The following is a 19,787-nucleotide window of genomic DNA, read 5'->3' on the forward strand; positions in this document are numbered from 1 at the left end:
GAGGGTGGGACATCGAGTGGACGACTTTTAAATATTCTCACAATATGGACATCATCGATGACATTGAGAAACTGCTTGAAGGAAGTACCTTGGACGAAAATGAACGCCAAGAACTTTCATCCGATGACGGAAACTGTTTGGAGATGGTTGTTGAGCCTACAGGGACGGATGACCTAGGTCTAACGCCCAAAAAGGACTCAAAGCCAAAACCAAAACGAAGGAGGTTAACAGGAGCAGCGCGGAAACGCCTAAAACTGTTAATAGCCGCCAACATCAAGGCTGATGAAGCCTTAGAACTCTGCCGGAAGCCAATGCGAGACCAGCCCTCAGAGGTAAGATCCATCAAGCGCCCACGGTCAGAGGAGGTGTCCCCAAAGGAGCATACGCACAAAGCGCCTCGCGTGGCGCAGCCGACGCCCACCGGGAAAGGTACCCAGGCAGCGGAGACTGCAAAGTCACCAGCGCCTACTGTACCTCAGACACCTAGAGTCACATACCAGGCACTTGCGACACCAGGTGGCTCTTCAAGCCCAATGGTGTTTGCACCAACAAGTGTCACTAGTAGCTCAACTAAGCGCTCTACGAATACGGCCCACCAGTTGCGAACGCCTGCACCCAAGCAGCGCGTAACGACTACAGGGACGAACGTAAACGCAAAGGAGGAAACTGCAACCTATAAGGACGCTCTCAAATCGTTCCGAGTGGGGATCCGACACACGGCCCCAATGACGGACGAAATGATGAGCATGGTGCGCTCCTCAGTTCTCCGGGAAGTTGGCAAAATCACGGAAGCTGGGAAGGGCCCTCGATTTGTAGGTTGCAGTTTCAAACCTGGTTGGCTGCTAATCACCTGCCAGAATGAGCCGACCAAAATATGGCTGGAGAGCATAACGCCCTCCCTAAAACCCTGGGCCGACGCAGAACTCTCTGTGTTGGACGAGAGAGCGATGCCCAAACCAGCCATTGGAACGGCCTTCATCCCCAGTTCGGAGACAAGGTCGGTCGATGAGGCACTCAGAATGCTGAAGTCCCAAAATGACTGCCTAAATTCCGAACTGTGGAAAATACTCAACCGTAAGGCTGAAGAGAACGGTACAGTCCTGACCGTATCTCTGGACGAGCCTTCGGTTGACTTCCTCAAAACACAGGACTATAAAGTCAACCTTGGCTTTAAAAAGGTCCTGTTCGGGGTCAAGGGGATCTCCACGCCTACACAGCAGCCTACTTCGGACGGTAATGGAAGATCTGCCACAGAAATACCCACACCATCCGAAGCGGCGAAGGGCGTAGACACCAACGCCAAACCCGCCAGAGGCAGCTTTCCCCAGCCAAAGGGGACCTCGCAGACGAGGATCCCCAGTTTCAAGACGGGACGGAAAGATCGCGGCAGGAGCGCCACAGCTTCCAATCGCAACCCAAAGGGACGCCCACGTCCCACAGGGAAGGCGAAAGGAAGCTGCTAACACGCCCACACGCAAGAAATGTATCAGAGCCAACATTGTCCAGGTCAACTTACATCATGCTATGGCAGCAACAGCGGTCATAGAAAACCTCTTCCGCAAAAACGACCTGGACCTTGCTCTGATACAAGAGCCATGGCTCAACAAAGCCACGCCTTTAGGCCTCAATGCCTCAGGTAATATTCTTTTTAATACCACTGGCACTAAACCTAGAGCATGCATTCTTTTTAATAAGAAACTAGATTTTCTGACTGTTCCAGAACTATGTACAGATGACCTAGTGACAGCCTTCGTCAATTTCCCTGGATGCACAGGGTCAAAAGTACTGGTCTGCTCTGCATACCTACCTGGACATGATGAAAACAACAAAATCATCAAAGACCCGACAACCGGCCTACAGCCTGTGGTGGAATACGCCCGTAAGCACAAGGCCGAACTCCTCGTGGGCTGCGATGCAAACGCCCATCACACAAACTGGGGAAGCTCTGACATCAACACCAGAGGTAAGTCACTTGATGATTTTATACTAACCAACTGTCTTCAAATCCTAAATACAGGGTGCACACCGACGTTCGTCACTGCCACAAGACAAGAGGTACTAGATATAACACTCGCGACCGACAAACTGGCCGAATATATCACTCATTGGCATGTCAGCAATGAGAACTCCATGTCTGATCACAAGCACATCAGATTCACAATTGAGGCTGCAACAGACTCAAACCCCATACTCTACAGAAACCCAAAGGCTACAGATTGGCCTAAATACAGAGACAGTCTTACAAGCCTAATTGCGGACCTTCCGAAGAGTATCAAATCTCCTCTAGAACTAGAACTCGCTGTGGACATACTTCTAAGTGGCATAACAAGTGCCTACCAGAACAACTGTCCCATCAAAACCAAAACCGCCAAATGTAAAACACCCTGGTGGAATAAGAGTCTAGAAAAGCTGAGGAAGAAAACTCGCAAATTATCCAACAGGGCTAAAAAGGGACCTTTCGAATGGGCCCAATATAGTAAAGCCCAAACGGAATACTACTGCGAAATTAGGAAAGCCAAAAGAGCATCATGGCGTGCTTTCTGCGAGGAGATAACTCAGACTCCCCAAGGATCCAGATTACACAAAATGCTTGCCAAGGCGCCAAATAACCAAATTGGACTTATGAAAAGGCCCAATGGTACCTATACGACATCAGAGGAAGAAACTCTACAGCTGCTATCTACAACCCACTTCCCTGGTTCGGTTCATATCTCAAGAGATAAGGAGAATCCTCCAAGCTCACATCTACAAAAGCCCAACCATGAGGCGTGGAACAGAGCTGCGAGGATTTTTCGACCAAAACAAATTATATGGGCTATAAAATCTTTCAAGCCATATAAATCATCGGGAGAAGATGGAATTTTCCCGGCCCTGTTACAACAAGGGCTTGACATCCTATCTCCCTATCTGGTAAGAATATTTAGAGCCAGCTTTGCCTGGGGTTTTATACCAGAACCATTAACGAAGGTCAAAGTTACCTACGTACCGAAAACCGGTCGAAGAGACTACTCGCAGCCAAAGTCTCACAGACCTATAAGCCTAACCTCTTTCATAATAAAAACCATGGAAAAGGTTCTGGACCAACACATTAGAGCTACAATCCTCGAAAATGCTCCCCTGCACAGGAATCAACATGCCTACCGCAAGGGACATTCCACAGAGACCGCCTTGCTCGAACTCACCGACAAGGTCGAGAAGGCCTTTGAGGACAAACAAATAGCTCTATGTGTATTTCTCGATATTGAGGGTGCTTTTGATAACACGCCCATAGAGACCATCTCACAGGGACTCATCCGCAAGAAAGTGGATGAAACCACCACTCAATGGATCAAAGCAATGCTCTCAAATCGAACCATTAAAACTACTCTTCACAATAGTACGTTAGAAATCCGACCTACCAAAGGATGCCCTCAAGGAGGCGTTTTATCGCCACTGCTGTGGCTACTAACGGTAGACCAGCTCTTAGATGTTATGACCAAAAACCAATTTGAGGTACAAGGCTACGCAGACGATTTAGTAGTCATGGTCAGAGGGTTCTGTGCAACAACAATATCAGACCGCATCCAAAGAGCACTAAACATCATAGTTAAATGGTGTAAGGAAAATGAATTATCAGTAAATCCTGATAAAACAGTAATTGTTCCGTTTACAAAAAGGAAGAAACTTGACAAACTTGTCATGCCTAAAGTAAATGGAAGAATATTAGAGTGCTCCAAAGAAGTCAAGTACCTGGGCGTAACCTTCGACCAAAAACTGACATGGAACACACACATAGACAACATAACTCAAAAGGCGAAAACATCCCTAGGAATAAGCCGACGGGTAGCGGGGCCCAGATGGGGAATCAACCCCAAAATTGCCCTATGGCTTTACACAGCAGTGGTGAGACCGCTTACCACCTATGCCTGCGCTATCTGGTGGAGGAAAACCCTCCAATCCACAGCCGCCACCAAGCTAAACAGCCTACAGAGAATTGCTTGTCTGATTATTACAGGAGCCATGAGCACCACGCCGGGAGCAGCTCTAGACGCATTATTGGACTTGACGCCCCTTCCTTTATTCATACAGGAAAAGGCGAAAGCCAATATGCTCAGAATAAGTTCCCAAAGGAGGATATCTTGGCATTCCCTGGCCATAAAAACTATACAAGACTCGATTATGAGTGATCCTATTCTGGGAATGCCTGAAGACAACATGGCACCAGAGTGTAACTTTGTACAATATTACAAAATCGAAATATCTGGAAGAGACGAATGGCAAAATAACCATACACCGTCTCACTCAGAGCATGACCTAGTCTGGTTTACAGACGGGTCCAAAATAGGAGATGATGTAGGATGTGGAATATGTGGTGTAAAACCCAAAATCTGCAACTATATAGGCTTAGGAAAATACGCCTCAATCTTTCAGGCAGAGACTTACGCCTTAATTAGATGTCTGGAAGTAATCCTAAGCCTCAACTACATCAATCAGAACATATACATTTATTCGGACAGTCAAGCTGCTCTACTAGCACTTAACTCGTACGAAATCCGTTCTAAACTTATTAGAAACTGTATCCTGCTACTAAATGAAGTAGGAAGCAGAAATAATATTATTCTGAGATGGGTCCCCGGGCATTCAAATATTGAAGGCAATGAGAATGCCGACCATCTGGCAAAGTTAGGGGCAAAAACCGTCCAACTGGGCCCCGAACCCTTCTGTGGTGTGCCTCGTTGCCTAAAACTGGGACATCTCAAATTAATAACCAAACGAGAAGCACTGAATCACTGGCAAGAAATGCCAGGATTAATACATTCAAAAGACCTTATATCGGGCTTCTCGACCAAATACTCCAATCGATTACTGCTATTGAGTAAAAACAACATATGCATGATGACTAGGGCCCTCACAGGACACTGCAAATTGAACAAGCATATGGCTAAGCTAGGCCTATGCACGACGAGTATCTGCAGATTCTGCCAAACTGAAGAGGAAACGCCGCTTCACATCCTATGTGGTTGTAGCCCACTCATGCATAAACGAAATATCTCCTTTGGAAAGTTTACACTCTTTCCCGAGGAGATAAAAACGATCGCTCCTAAGAATATCCTTCAATTCTTGTCCCTGACGGGTCTAGGTAGCGAACTCTGAAAAGGGCGAGCACAATAGATCTTTGTAGGTCGCAGTGCTACAGGTGCTACACATCTGACAATAGCCCAAACAACCCAATAAAAAAAAAAAAAAAAAATGGTACTTTAAAAATATGATGATAGGACTACCAATAAAACAGTTAGCCCATCCTGAAGTATTCAATAGAAATTTGCCATGTTTTAAGGCACCGCGTGGAAGTGACAAGCTACATTGGGACAATTAGCCACTACTAATAATTCCCTTCATCCCTGACTTCTATATACATACAAATAACGACTAATATTCATATAAAATACAGTTATTTTTAACATTTGTGAGTTATGTTGATACTAGATTCGAAGTTACGGTCTAAATCGAAATAAAAAACTACTAAACCACGACGGGTTTAATAAGTATTTTAAAATATGCCACCACAATGGATTATGTCGAGGTGCACTTGTTCAGGATGCTGTCTCTTTAGGAGACCCTCGACTTAATCCGACCACTCTAGTGCGTCTGTCTGTATTACAATTGTACGTGCGACAAACTAATGTTTCTTTAATTTCAACAATTATTCAGTGCTAAGTGTATCATTGATGGATAATACATATTATTGATAAAAAAATAAGAAGACAGTTAGCGGTTTACTATTTTACTGGACTAGGTCTTACCCATGACTTTGTCCGCGTAGAATATAAGTGGAGTAAGTTACTATTTATAACATTAGCTATAGATGTTATAAAATCTCAACAAAATCGTTTCTAGCCATTTCGGAGTTAATAATAAAATAATTTTGTACTAACGAATAAAAGTAATAACCCTGGATTTACACGGCGGCATTGTGTTATGGGTATTAAAAAACTGATAGAAATAACATATTATATAGATCAAGGAAAGAATCATGCTCACGTATATAAATGTACGCATCGTTACATCATACGCAAGAATATAACCCACGATCGGAAGTAAAACGGTTGCTAAAGCTGGTTGCTAGAGTACCGAGGCCGATTTAATTAATAAATAGAATAAAACATTGCACTATAATTTAGCGTGCAACGTTTACACAGCAGAATGCTGAAGTTATGAAGAGCCGAAAACAGTAAGTGTCTCTACTCGCGTCTTGCACGCCTTGCATCGCATATTGCGGATTTCTACACTTACATTGAAATTATTGTCTAGTCGTAGCTAAGTTAAGGGTTCTGCATATTTTAATATAAAATATAATACAAATATTATTATAATTACAAAAAAATAATATTACTTTTATAGTTATTCTTGACTACATACTTTGTCAGAGAGTGATAGCCTAATAATTAAAAATAAACAGTAGGGATACTAATATAGGAAATGTACGACCTCGGTTGTCTAGTGGTTTACACACCGTCTTACTTCCGATGGTCGCAGGTTCGATTCCTCGCACGGCACAAACATTTGTATTCCTGAGTATAATGCTTGTATCGGTCTGGGTATTTTCTATGTATAATATGAATGTATTTACGAAAAAAATATATCTATGTATTTGTATCAGTTATGTAGTACTCATAACACAAGCTTTAGCTACCTTAACTTGGATCTAAATGGCGCTGTGTAAATTGTCCTGAGATTATTATTATAACTTGCATAAATGGCAGAAATTATTTCTAGCAAATACTATTTGAAACATATGTAAATGATTTTGATTGTTTTTGACTTTGCTTTTTGTGACCGATTACGAGAAAAAAACGACACTGCGTTTTCCATTCGCATTCATTAGTGAAGACTTGTTTAACTGAGTATTTTTTTTTATTCCGTGTGTGTACACGGAACTCTAATCTCACCGCTGCCTACTGACAAGTATTTTGTTCCTTTTTCCCGGTATTATGTCCGTGTTTACAGCTGGAATGTCAGATGAATGTTTTTACAGAACAATACCCGTTAGTTTTTTTTAATTTTCAACTGCCAATTTATTAGTGCGGATTTTCTGTTTGTACTTTTTGCGGTATCTTCGCTAAAACGAACTTCAATAAAATCTCATTTAAATTTCCTTTATTATTTAATCGCGATTGGGTTACAAGTAATAAATATCATTACCTTTTTTTTCACATTTTTAATAATTATTATAAATTAAGTATTCCTATAGACCCAGAACATGCAAAAATATAATAATATAACTAGTTCTATATATATATATATATATACTTAATGGGAATATAAGCAAATACAGTTAATATAGCAAGAAGATTTTTAAAAAGGAACTTAACAATGTCCTGCCTAATGTACAGGATAAAAATATTTCTATTACTTAATAATAATTAATAATTCAAAAATTTATTCAGCAATGTATACATCTACAATTACATTGAATCTTATGGCGTCTTCTGCACGTCATATCTTTGATCAGTAACCCTAACGTCCAGTTTGGGTAGCTACATGAGTAGAGTTTGGCTACATACTATTATTTTTTAGTCAGTCTCAATTTAAAATTTCAGTAGTATATATGTAATGTATATATAAACAACGATTTTTATATTAGAATATAGAAACTTTTGTTTAAACAAACAACGCCATGCAACAATTTATAAAACTACGCCGCCAAAGCCAACGATTAAATATTTCTTTTTTAAAATCATTTAAGATAACATTAACACCTTATTTATAGTATTTACGTAGAGAAATAAAAAACAGTGCATTTTATCATAGTTCTAATATTACAGAAAAAATTTTTTAATAAATATTTTGATTGTAATTCTGATAACTAATGTAGCTACATCGCAATTTCCAGTTCAAGGAAATGTAATACAACATTTTCAGACTGTATGCAACTATGAATTACTGTTTAAAGAAGAATATAACCATTTGCCATATCTTCTACTACAGCATAATCCTCTCAAGATGAATATGGCATAACAAAAGCTCGTATTATAGCCTTATAAGGTATTTCTTTGCGATGTCCTGAAATAAAAATATAAAAAAAAACATTAAATCCAGACCAGTGCATATCAGAAGCGAGAATTTTATATAGAGTAATTACAACTGCCAAACGTATATACTTGAGAAATATTGGGCTATCAAATAAATTCGAATATCAATACGGCTCGTCAATTATGATCACTCGATATCTTACTTGAGTTTGCTCATTTCAAGTTCCAAGAAAAATAAATCCATTAGTATTAAAGTAAATATACAATTCCATTTTCAATATTCCCATTTTCAATAATAAATGTTTTATGTTGGTAAATTTTATGTGCTTTATCGATTTCGTTCGCTTTGTCTGCCTCTACCTACTACTACCTCTGTTATTTTAAGTGTTTACAAAATGAATGCAATTATTATTTTTTCAATTTTATTTATATAACTGAAATTTCAAATAAAGCTAATAGCCTACCTGGTGGTAAGTGGCAACTGCCGTATATATACATAATGAAAACCGAGGACATTACTTCATAAAGTTACTTCAACTATGATAAATATAATAACACTTCCCGGCCATGTTATTATCCAAAAAAGAGGTACCTACTACATTTTTAATAACAATAATAATAACCCTGGACAACTCACACCGCATAATCTAATCTCAAGCTAAGCCGAACTTGGTACTAGACAAGTGACGTACATACTTAGATGTTTTTTTATAAATACATACATCATATAGAATTGAAAGCACCAAGACCGATAAAAATAATCATTCATTTCATTTTGTAAAAATTTAGGGGCTCGGTGGTCTAACGGTTCAGCACATCGATTTACTTCAGATGGTCGCGGTTTCGATTCCTCACACGGTACAGTCATTTGGATTGATGAGTACGACTGTTTGTAACGGTCTGGATGTTTTTAATGTAATTTGTGTAGGTGTTTAAAAAAATATATCTATGTATATTTATATTAGTTGTCTGGTACCCATATTGATGCGCTGTGTGAATTGTCCTGAGATATTATTACTTACTCACTCATTTCGTAATATCATCTCGATATAATTTCTCGAATTTACAATATCGGGTGCCAACGCACAAGCGGCGACATATTTCTTGTTTGTAATAACGTTCCGGCGACGCTATATGTATAATCTGACTACGGCCTGATATATTAACTTGTAAGGAACTTGCTGTTTTATTATTGAAATAATAGAGTACTGACTCTACAGCAAAAGACAGACTTTGTGATCAAGCGGTTTAGCACACAGGATTACCGGTACTCGGCGGTTCGATTCTACATATTGTATATAGTTGTATCACGGATGTCATATCATATCCGTAGTGCTTGTTCACATATAATATACGACGGTTGTCTATGCGTTTGTCGCTCAAATCTTAGAAATAGCTTAACCGATGTAGATGCGGTTTCATTATATTATTGTGATTAGTGTTACTTAAAATTTAGTGTATGTATTATCATAATCAGTTTCACAAAACATTATGCGTGTACGATATCTAATAAAATAAATGTCCCTAGTAAAAGATGGAGAAAAATACCAAAACTAATTTAGAAATCGGAACGGGCAAGACTGTAACTTTATATGCATGGACCAAATCTGTACTAGTCCTATTTCATTACTTAATGCGACCATTTGTGTTAATAGAATGTGGTCGTAAATATCCTCTTTTACTATGAATAAATCTTGATTGAATAATCCTTATTTATCGTCCGCACTGTACGCATTCGGAATTGTTATGCTTATTTTTGCTAGCTAAACAGTTTGTAATACAAACAATATTTATTTATTATATACAGCATTGACCCTGATTATACTTTCATTTCAATTATATTTTTCTCTGGATATTGAGGTTAATAGTATTATGTTATCTGTGGCCAGAGACAAATCTGGCAGATCTGTAGCGTTCACCTCAACATCGACGTATAATAATATGATAATAAAAATCTAGTCCATGTCAATAATAATAATATCCTTGGACAATTCGAAGGATAATATTATTGACGTGGAGTATGAATTGTCATATAACGCCACCTAGTCACAAGGTAAGCAGAGTTTTTTGATACTTGGATATATATTTTTTGGAAATGTATAATACCTCTGATTACCCCATTTTGGGATAACAGTCATGACGGTATGTAGATATATAAGTCAAATACTGTAACTTTACAACCTCATTATTTATAACAGGTATTCAATAAACACATTGTTATATTTATTCGCTTTATTGTGGACATTTTGTGATATGTGTTAAAAAAATGTGACCAAAATGATGGGACAGAGAATAAGTCAAGAACCAGACAAGAAATAAATTTCTACAAAGTGAATTTCGTTCTACATCATTGGTTCATTATTCACATGTTCATTTATTTCAGTCCTCTATCACTGACATCACTAAAGTAAAAAATGACATTCCAGTTTTAATGAACTGTAACAAAAAATTTAGTTATTAATAGAATAGAAAGAATAGAAAATCATTTATTCATATAAAATTAAATTAAGCACTTTTGAACAGTCATAGTTATCATTCTTTCATCTACCCCTCATTCGGAATGCTGTCTCATCACAAAAAGAATGAGTAAAAAACTTGCGTGTTGCTCTTTTAAATAGTCATTATAACTTTACATTTAAATTCGAAACGTGCGAATGCAAACCACCAACTTGCACTAATTAATTAAGGTCAGATATTAAATACACAATAGGATTAAAACAATCGTAGTGATTAGAGCAGACTAGTCCCCTCGATTACGAGTATGACGTATGAGCCATGATCACTGGGCTCAAAAATATGGTATTTTAGGAAACCCGATGATGATAATGATTATTGTAATTAAACTTAACATTAATACATATTCGTTTTTTATTTGGTTCGAATAATTCCACATGAATATGACTCCCGACTATCAAGTAATATTTCTATTCAGCAACCAGCGTATATATATTATTCTCTGCACCTCCTATGGTTGGCTGATAGAAAATGCCGCATGGTGTTAAGCATTCAATTTAAATAAGTAAAAATATTACACTAAAAAACCCTTTCCCAAATTGGAGAGACTAAGAATCAACATGAACCTAATTAGTGCAAAGTCTGACAATTATTCTGAAAAGAACCTTCCAATGTACGATGATATTGAGGACATATGAGATTGTTAGTAATGTCCCCATTTCTAGTAGTGTACCACGTCAGATTGACCTCCACGCGGTTTTTCCTGTAAACCATCGTTATAAATTCCTTTTGAATTTGTCACGATGGGCTAACTGACCTGACATCATGCTCATGTTATCAACCTCAACCGGTACCTAAAACAGCGAAAATGGCTAGCTAAGGCGGGTGCACGCCATTTATTCTATTATCAACCATTAAAATATGAAAATAATCTTGTAACGTTAGCAAATGCTTCATTGAAAGCTATGAATTAACTACCAAATGGATTCCTTGCATGCTGTTGTCCGATTTGACCGGCGAAATATTACTGTAATGAAATAATTGGGAATAAGAGATTAATATCATAGTTCTTATAAATAGCAAGGCATGAGGAAATAAAAGCAAAAATTGATAATGATTCCCATACAAGTGATTACTTTCCATCAAATATTATAATTCGTCTTTCTTCAGTTCTAAGCCTTACGCAAGCAACTTTGTATAAAGTCTACTTTGGTAGGTATATTTTATTTCTTACCCATGTGAAAGTAGGCAATGATAATGTTACAGTTCCAAATATATATATAGGCATCCTTTGACTGAGTGCATTATTGAATATCTGCATGTTCAGTTTGTATTGCCTGTCGAATATATACCACTTTTCCGTGACAGATATTTCTAAATTTTCACACTGAAATTAATATAAATTAATAAATTAGTATATTTTAATTAGGTATGAGTAGTTGGTATCTGGTCTATAGGTGCGGCATATTTTTGTATTCGTTTAATGTACGAATTTTATTTCTAGATATATGATAAATAGTATATGGTTACTTATTATAACTTAATTGTAATATGTATTAAATTTCATTAATATAATTTATATTTCTTTTCTCATTAAATAAAAATAAAAACAACTGTTTTTAAAATACTTTAAATCTCATTATTAGTATATAGTTAACCCAGTTTTAACGCGAATAATCTTATGGGAATTAAAAGTATTTACATTTCTCTCCTATAAATGTCTTTTATTCAATTTTTTTCTAGTATACAAAAAAATCTACTAAGCATATACGCAGGTATAAAGAAAATTATAATACTGTGTTCAGGACATGTAAAATATAGACTTTTAAACCCATTGTCTAACTCAAAAACAGATCTTGATCAAAGAAAAGTATCAGCTTTTAAATAAAAAACCATTTATCCAAATAGTTTAACATAAAAAAAGTAATGTAGAAACATACCCAAAAAGCAGTAGAACTGAGAATCCCGTCCTTTTTAAAATGTCAGACTAAATATTTTTCAAGTATATAAGAAAACAACCGAAGTGAGAACCTCGTCCTTATTAAAGTGTCTGCATAAATCTCTTTCAAATAAACAAAAGAATACTCCAATAAAAGCATATACCTTTTGTATGCTTTTATTGTATGCTATAGTTGTATAAAAAACTTACTTGATTCTCCACTTGCTGTCCCAATAAGCAAAACATAAGCACCACTAGAATAAAGCTCATTGCGTGGGTGTAATACTTCATTGTGTCCAGCGATAGCTTATCCTGAAACGTCCGTGTCATGTTAATGTATAGTTCAAATAAATACCTGACCATATTACTAGAGCATTACAATGCTTTTAAAACTTGAAGTTTTCAGTCCTTTCTTCTATAATACTGAAATAATGCTGAATAAACGTCATATTGCCATACAAATTTTTTCTCAATATTACTTAAGGACAAATAACGGTTTTAAAAATAGCGGTGAAAACTCAGGGCTGTGTGTAATTTATATGCATAAATATAAAATTTATCAAAAAAAATTGTGGTGGCGAAATTTTAGGTTTGAACCCTAAACATTTGGGGCTATGAAAAGTAGGTACGTCCTACTGAACATATATACAAAATTTCATAAGAATCGGTCAAGACTGATTCGGAGGGGTTTTGTTACAAATACACATATCTAACACGAGAATTTTATATATTAGGTAATAGAAATTACAGGATAAGACGCATGCCATCTTATTGTTAGTTTTAGGAGGCGGACGTAAGTTATTTAATACAAAAAAGCAAACGAAAACGCGATAACAACAAATTATATATAGTATCTTCAACCTCGCTTGTGTGAAATTCATATCATGTTTACTTCGTTAACAATATTGCTTTCAGCAAAAAAATCATTTAAATAATATATACCTATATCGAAGTACATAATATGTGTAACATTAATAATCACCTATATAACATTATATTATATATTACAATAAATACCCAAACCATTTTCAAGTAGTCTCATTATCGACGACCGTGCTTACTACATTTTTATTCCGGTTGATATTTTACAAACATTAGCGGCCCAATCCGGTTTTACAGTTGTGCAAATGTATATATCTTTATTTTTTTTTAACTTAAGATTTGCACAGGTGTGAAAATTTATAAAATTATTCAGTAGGTTAACAAAACTTGTCAATTACGAACAAAATATTGTAATATTTTTATTTTATACACTATATTATCTGATTTACATTGTTATATACATTAGTAATAATTTTTGCATGACAATTACAATTTTTTTGGGACATAAAAACATTCAAATATAAAACTCAAGCAAATAAAATTTTTCTTTTAAAATCTTCTCCCTTTTGTACTATCAACTGAAATCTCAATGCGTCATTATAATCTACCAATCCTTTTCCAGTAGCCATTGACTTTCCCGAGAACGCTACTTAGTTTCAATTTCAAAAATTACATTTAGAAATATAGTTTTTATCCCTATGATTATAAATTATTAGTATTGTTATTATGTTCTCTATTTGCATTACCTTTCATATTACATTAGCGTAGTAGTAGCAGTAGTAGTAAATTTATGTTAGAATAAAAAAAATTATGTCAGTAAGTTGCCGTTGTTGATTGATACTAATAAACAATGGTAATTCTTACACTAGACGATATCCGGATAAGGATGACATCTGTCAATTAGGACATCGTGGCAAAATCAACAGGAATTACTGATAATGGCTTCTAGAGTGACCGCGTAGATATAAATTTATACTAGTACATTGCTAGCAATAGGACCATTATTTCCGATTATAATTTTCCTTTGATCGGGTACGCTATAATTATATTTCTTCGTCTCTTACTTACCGATACAGCGATTTTTACTGAGCACATGCAAACAAGCACAATAGACACCAATATAAGGGTCAAGTAGAACGGTCGACATATTATATTCAGTCTATTACTAAATCTGCGAAAAAAAAAATGAAATTTTTAAACAGCCTTATTTAATTTTTATTTTATTTTTGCTTAAATAAAAATATATTGATTAATATAAAAAGCAATAAAAATACATAATTAAATTGTTCCGATATACTATGTAATACTATTTTATCTATGGTTGTATTTGTACATATATATAATACTAGCTGTGCCCGCATGATATTTTTAGCCTATGTATTATTCTGATATCTAAGAAATATTATTGTAAAGTTTGATCAATATCCGTTCAATATTTTTTGCGTGAAAGAGTAACAAAGTTTCGCATTTATAATATTACTAGCTTTTCCCGCAACTTCGTCTACGTGGGTGATAGAATGTAATTGATAAGTATTAATAATTAATCAAATAATTGATTTACATTTTAAATAATAATTCATGAAACGACTACTTTAAATATTTAAATTAAATGCATATTATGTATTGAATAATAATATAAAGAAAAAAACTGGAATAATTCATTAAATTATAACCATGTTTGCCTTTCCAAAATGTAGTCTGCGTTCTCTGTCTACCTATATCAGCCAAGCAGTTTGCTTTGTATGATGTATTTGGCTTGAAGAGTGCTATCATGTTTTACTGTTACCACTTGCAACCAGGTCGTCTGTCAGATTATTTGTCATTCTAATTACATAAAAGACTTACTCTAATCGCACTGTTAATTATAAATAAAGAACTAATGTTCAGATCTTAACCAAATTTATACGGATCTACGAAAAAGCACCGGCTTTCAAACAAAAAAGAATTATCAAAATTTGTTCACGTTAAACATATAAGAAATACAGTAGAATTGAGAACCCCTACTTATTTCAATTTGGTTGAAATATACTGTTAGAATAGTCGTTATTCGTCTACAGTGCATACTCAACATAAATTAGAGTTAGTTGTTGAAAGATATGAAAACTTTAAACTATATTAATAAATCTAACTATATATAGTTAACTATAACTAATATATAGATCACCTCTTGAGTTTCACGTAATGGTCCACGCACTGTACCAGTACTGCTGTGCAGCATGGTTGCCACTGTTCATTCTTCTGCTTCAAATACTCCGTAACCAATTCGTCAAGATTCAGAATAATGAATGTCAGTACTTTCAAATGACGTATCTTTTGACCAACGAGCAATATAATCATTGATTGTAGACCGGGGTACGCTGAAAATAATATGGAGTTTAAGATTCGAGCAACAACTGAAGTAGACTTTGTAAAAAGTAATCTACTCTACTCTACCTCTATATTGCCTATTTAGCCGCCAAACAACTTTGTAAGATATGTTATGATTTAAGAGTGAGATATGGCACGGCACGCCATATATTAAGCCTTTCAGAATAGCAACACAGTGTAAGGGAAACAGTGATATCATATGACAATTTGTTTTCATTCAAGTTCCATAAAAAATACTTTTTCAGCATACATTTAAGTAATTGGAACTTAATTTTCAAGGTATGAGAAATGTCTAAGGTATAGTATATAAGAGTATTTAAAAGTACCTACCGACGCCACACAAGTACCCGGCATAAACGTGGTAAATAAAAGTAGCTATGTAGACGTATAAATTATCTAATTCCCAAGGAAACCACATGTCGAAACCTGAAACAAAATTAATATAAGTCATAACTATAACATTTATTGCTAAGAAATCAGAAAGAGAGATTTACACAGCAGAAAGAGAGATAGAGACTGCCTGATTTTTTTTTATTTCATATCTAATAAATAAAATCTTCTATCATCGTTTTTATGACCTCCTCCGAACTGTTTATTGAACTCCTGCGAAACGGCTTATTTGATATTTATGAAATTTTTGTTTAATATTTCGTAGACCCAGAAATAGGGTAAAGTTTTATATCCCTAGGTAATAACGGTGGCCCTATCCAGAAATTATATGGTAAAACAACTAATTTATTTATTCAAAAAAATGTACTCAATTAACAGAAAATCTAACGAGTTCCTGTTACTTTATAATAAATCCAATAAAATAGGATTATAGGCTAATAAAAGAATTCTCAGAAATATTAATTCGAGCAATAAAGGAACGTGCTCTAATATACTTAATTCCTAAAATCTTACTATAGATATAAACCTATTACGTTCAATAATTATATTAAGTATGTAGGTAAAATCAAAGATTTTTGTGTAATTGCCTTTTACTATTATTAACTTACTACCTAGACTTCTATCCTAATTTATTAATTCACCAAAAACTTCAGGCCAATTCTATTTTCCCCCACACAATACAATACACTAGTAATCTCATTTAAACAACATAAATGCGAAACGGTAAAGTTTGCTACTGAAAATCAACTCTAATAATGATAAAAAAGAAATATGTACTTACCCAAAAGTCGTAAAGACTTGTCATTCCTAATAATCATTTCATAAATTGGACTGCAAAGATACAGCGTTGCCACAAAGTTTACACAAAATACGTAACATTTTAGTAAAATTCGTGTATATTTGAACAATTTCTCTTGTGTATTATTCACTAAATGCTTTAATTCATTAGACTTTACCCCTCCTTCTGCAGAAAGGACATATTTGACCAATGGCATATCTAATAAAGGGTCCACGAAGATCATTTCTTCTAGAAATTTCCGGAAGTTTCTTCTGAAAGCTAGACATACTGCCAGGGTTATGGACATTATTACCCCCGTCGCCCAAATACAAGCCCCATTAATGAATACCAAGAGATCTGCAGTACTTGTGACTACGAATCCAGTGGTAAAAATGAAGCAGAAAAAACCAACAATGAAATTGAATATTTGAAATATTAGCCATGGTTTTGTATCCCAATTCGATTTAGCGAATATTGATATACCACCAATAGACAGAAGACGGTGGAATATTCGTAGCGTTTGTTCCATGTTAAGGATACTATATGAATGATCTGTAAAACTTAAGCTATGACTTTTAAGTTGGATTTAAAAGTACAGTTATATACCGTTTACGATAATTTGATTCTAATTATTTTATTATTGTGAGTGTTAAAATATAGTGTTCCTGTCAATCAGCACTATAACTTAAATATGTATTTATTTTAATAGTAATGCGTATCATGTTTTATATAACAACAAAATACACCGACTACAAATCCGAATAAAATTGCTACCAATCCTATCATTTGCAAATAGATCCCTCACAATTCATTCCATTTATTTACAGAGTTACTGCATTATATACAAATAAAACTCCGTCGAATTAATGAAATAAATTATCAATTATCATTGGAATACCTCTTCTATTGGTAATGGTGGTTAAACACTTTATTTAAATGTTTTCAATATCTATTAAATGTTTTTTATTAATATCTACTAATTCGTTCTAATTATTACAGATATTTACAATTTTATGTATTCAGTACAGAACACAACATTTACAGTTATGAGTATCATAAATTAATCTGTAGTTTTTTATGTTACTACTCACACATTTGTTTTATTATGTTACATAGTAACATTAGAAAAATGTTCATTTTCAAATCCGTTTGTATAATATGTAATAATTGCATTTACTTTTGATAATTAGCATAAATAAATGAATTCACAATACCATTTCAACTCTGAAACATATAATATTTTGCAAGGTAATAAAATGAGATTTTTATTTATTAAACCGAATTTAGTATATAACAAATTGTATCTTAGTGTACCTGTCATAACTAATATTAAGGATGATGTTTTAAAAAAAATACAAAATGATACACCGATGAGAATTCGTCACATGTTTTCTGACATAAATACTGATATTTGGGCGACACCCTTTGATATTATGATTTTAAATAAAGAAGTGATTCTCTTTAATGACTTCTTAACAGTTCCTAAGTGTAAAAGTGACTATTTTCAACCGACTGTCAAAATAAAGACATTTAATTTCACAGTATGTACTTTTCTGTGTATATTTTGCGAATACTAAACGGATTTTAAAGTTTTTCCAACTTAGGTCTGTACGAACCGTGCCTAGTGCTTAATATTTCTACTTACCCTATCGTTTTATGGATAAATATGGAATGGAGAACTTGCCTGTGCGAATGGTCTACGCTGGCGGAGCACCAATGGAGAATGATAGTAATAGCAAGAAGTCAGTCAAAGAATTCATCCCTCATGGATTCTTGGTGAATTGAATTAACCATGAATTTCACATCATCAGCGTAAAGCTTTAACGCAGAAGACTGCTATATTCCATTATCCTCAAAAAATATATATTTTCAGGTGGTCGTCCTATCATGGTACATGGCTATTAGTAGGTTCACTTGTTCCCATTACGAATATAAATCGATCATGGCTTATAGGAATCAGTTGCCAATTACCCTCTGTTTGGTAATAACGTTTTTTCCCAATCCAAATACATAGTAAAAACGAATGATGTTGTCTATAATGTTACCTACTTGTGAAAATAGCTAAGAAAAGCTTAATCCTGCGGATAAACAACCAATCTTAACATTCTCTCTGCCGATAAATTTAACACGCTATATTTTTATCAGGCACATTAATATGTAAATAATTTAACAGGCAAAAAAAATATTATCCGAGAAGAACATAATTATAGCCCGAGGGCGGACTTACTGACTGAGAATCGGAATTAATTAATAAAATCCTTATAATACAAAAATGCCTTTATCTTTTCCATCGTAAAAGAAAACCTATTATGAGAAATGTCTAGTCGTACAAAATTTTAATGAGAAATTACATTGTTATATAAAGACGTATAAATATCTCATATTGTTTGTTAAGATTTCACAATAAATTTCAATATCATTATTATTACACAGTATAAAACAAAGTCGCTGTCGCTGTCTGTCCCTATGTCTGCTTAAATCTTTAAAACTACGCAATGAATTTTGAAACGGTTTTTTTTTATAGATAGAGTGATTCTAGTGGAAGGTTTGTATATATAATACATGTACACCCGGGCGAAGCCGGGGCGAGTAGCTAGTAAAATATAAATACCGAGGTATCTCTCGAGGAATAACATAAGCTAAATTATGTAACAATGTTAATATCAATTATCTTATGATTGTAAAAGCTATTGCCTACACGTAACAGCACGATGGACATCGAACATTGTAATATGTGTCTAAGTAGTCTAAGTAAATGCTAAGTGAGATATACTTCATCAAAGTGTAATCTCAGTATTGCTACTTTTTACTAATTAATTTAATAATTAATTTGGTAACTTAAATTAAATCTAAACTAATAAATGACTGCCTCGGTGGTCTAGCACATCGCTCTACTTCGAATGGTCGCTAGTTCGATTCTTTACACAATGCAAACATTTGTATTGAATTTGTATTGAATATCATGAATACATATGTATGAATGACGATTGGATGGGTGACGGCGAATATTTCACTGCTTCTGCTA

At 34.8% G+C, this 19,787-nt stretch overlaps 2 protein-coding genes across 2 annotated transcripts; one reads left to right on the forward strand and one right to left on the reverse strand.

Moving 5' to 3' along the window:
• Window positions 1-1,524: 1,524 nt before the first annotated feature.
• Window positions 1,525-7,998, forward strand: LOC131850116 (uncharacterized). The gene is made up of 4 exons (XM_059200284.1): window positions 1,525-1,636; window positions 1,721-1,963; window positions 2,018-2,698; window positions 7,874-7,998. Exons 1-4 carry the CDS (start codon window positions 1,525-1,527, stop codon window positions 7,996-7,998), a joined length of 1,161 nt encoding a protein of 386 aa, XP_059056267.1.
• Window positions 7,999-10,391: 2,393 nt separating this feature from the next.
• Window positions 10,392-17,291, reverse strand: LOC131850087 (uncharacterized). Its single transcript, XM_059200240.1, has 7 exons — window positions 16,766-17,291; window positions 15,925-16,020; window positions 15,392-15,584; window positions 14,296-14,398; window positions 12,616-12,717; window positions 11,701-11,853; window positions 10,392-10,448 (listed from the first exon to the last, which is right to left on the reverse strand). The coding sequence occupies exons 1-7, from the start codon at window positions 17,289-17,291 to the stop codon at window positions 10,392-10,394; spliced, it is 1,230 nt and encodes a 409-aa protein (XP_059056223.1).
• Window positions 17,292-19,787: the final 2,496 nt, after the last annotated feature.

This window comes from Achroia grisella, unplaced genomic scaffold (genome assembly GCF_030625045.1).
Source record: "Achroia grisella isolate CSIRO2021 unplaced genomic scaffold, CSIRO_AGI_Agris_v1 utg702, whole genome shotgun sequence".
NCBI classification, from domain to species: Eukaryota; Metazoa; Arthropoda; class Insecta; order Lepidoptera; family Pyralidae; genus Achroia; species Achroia grisella.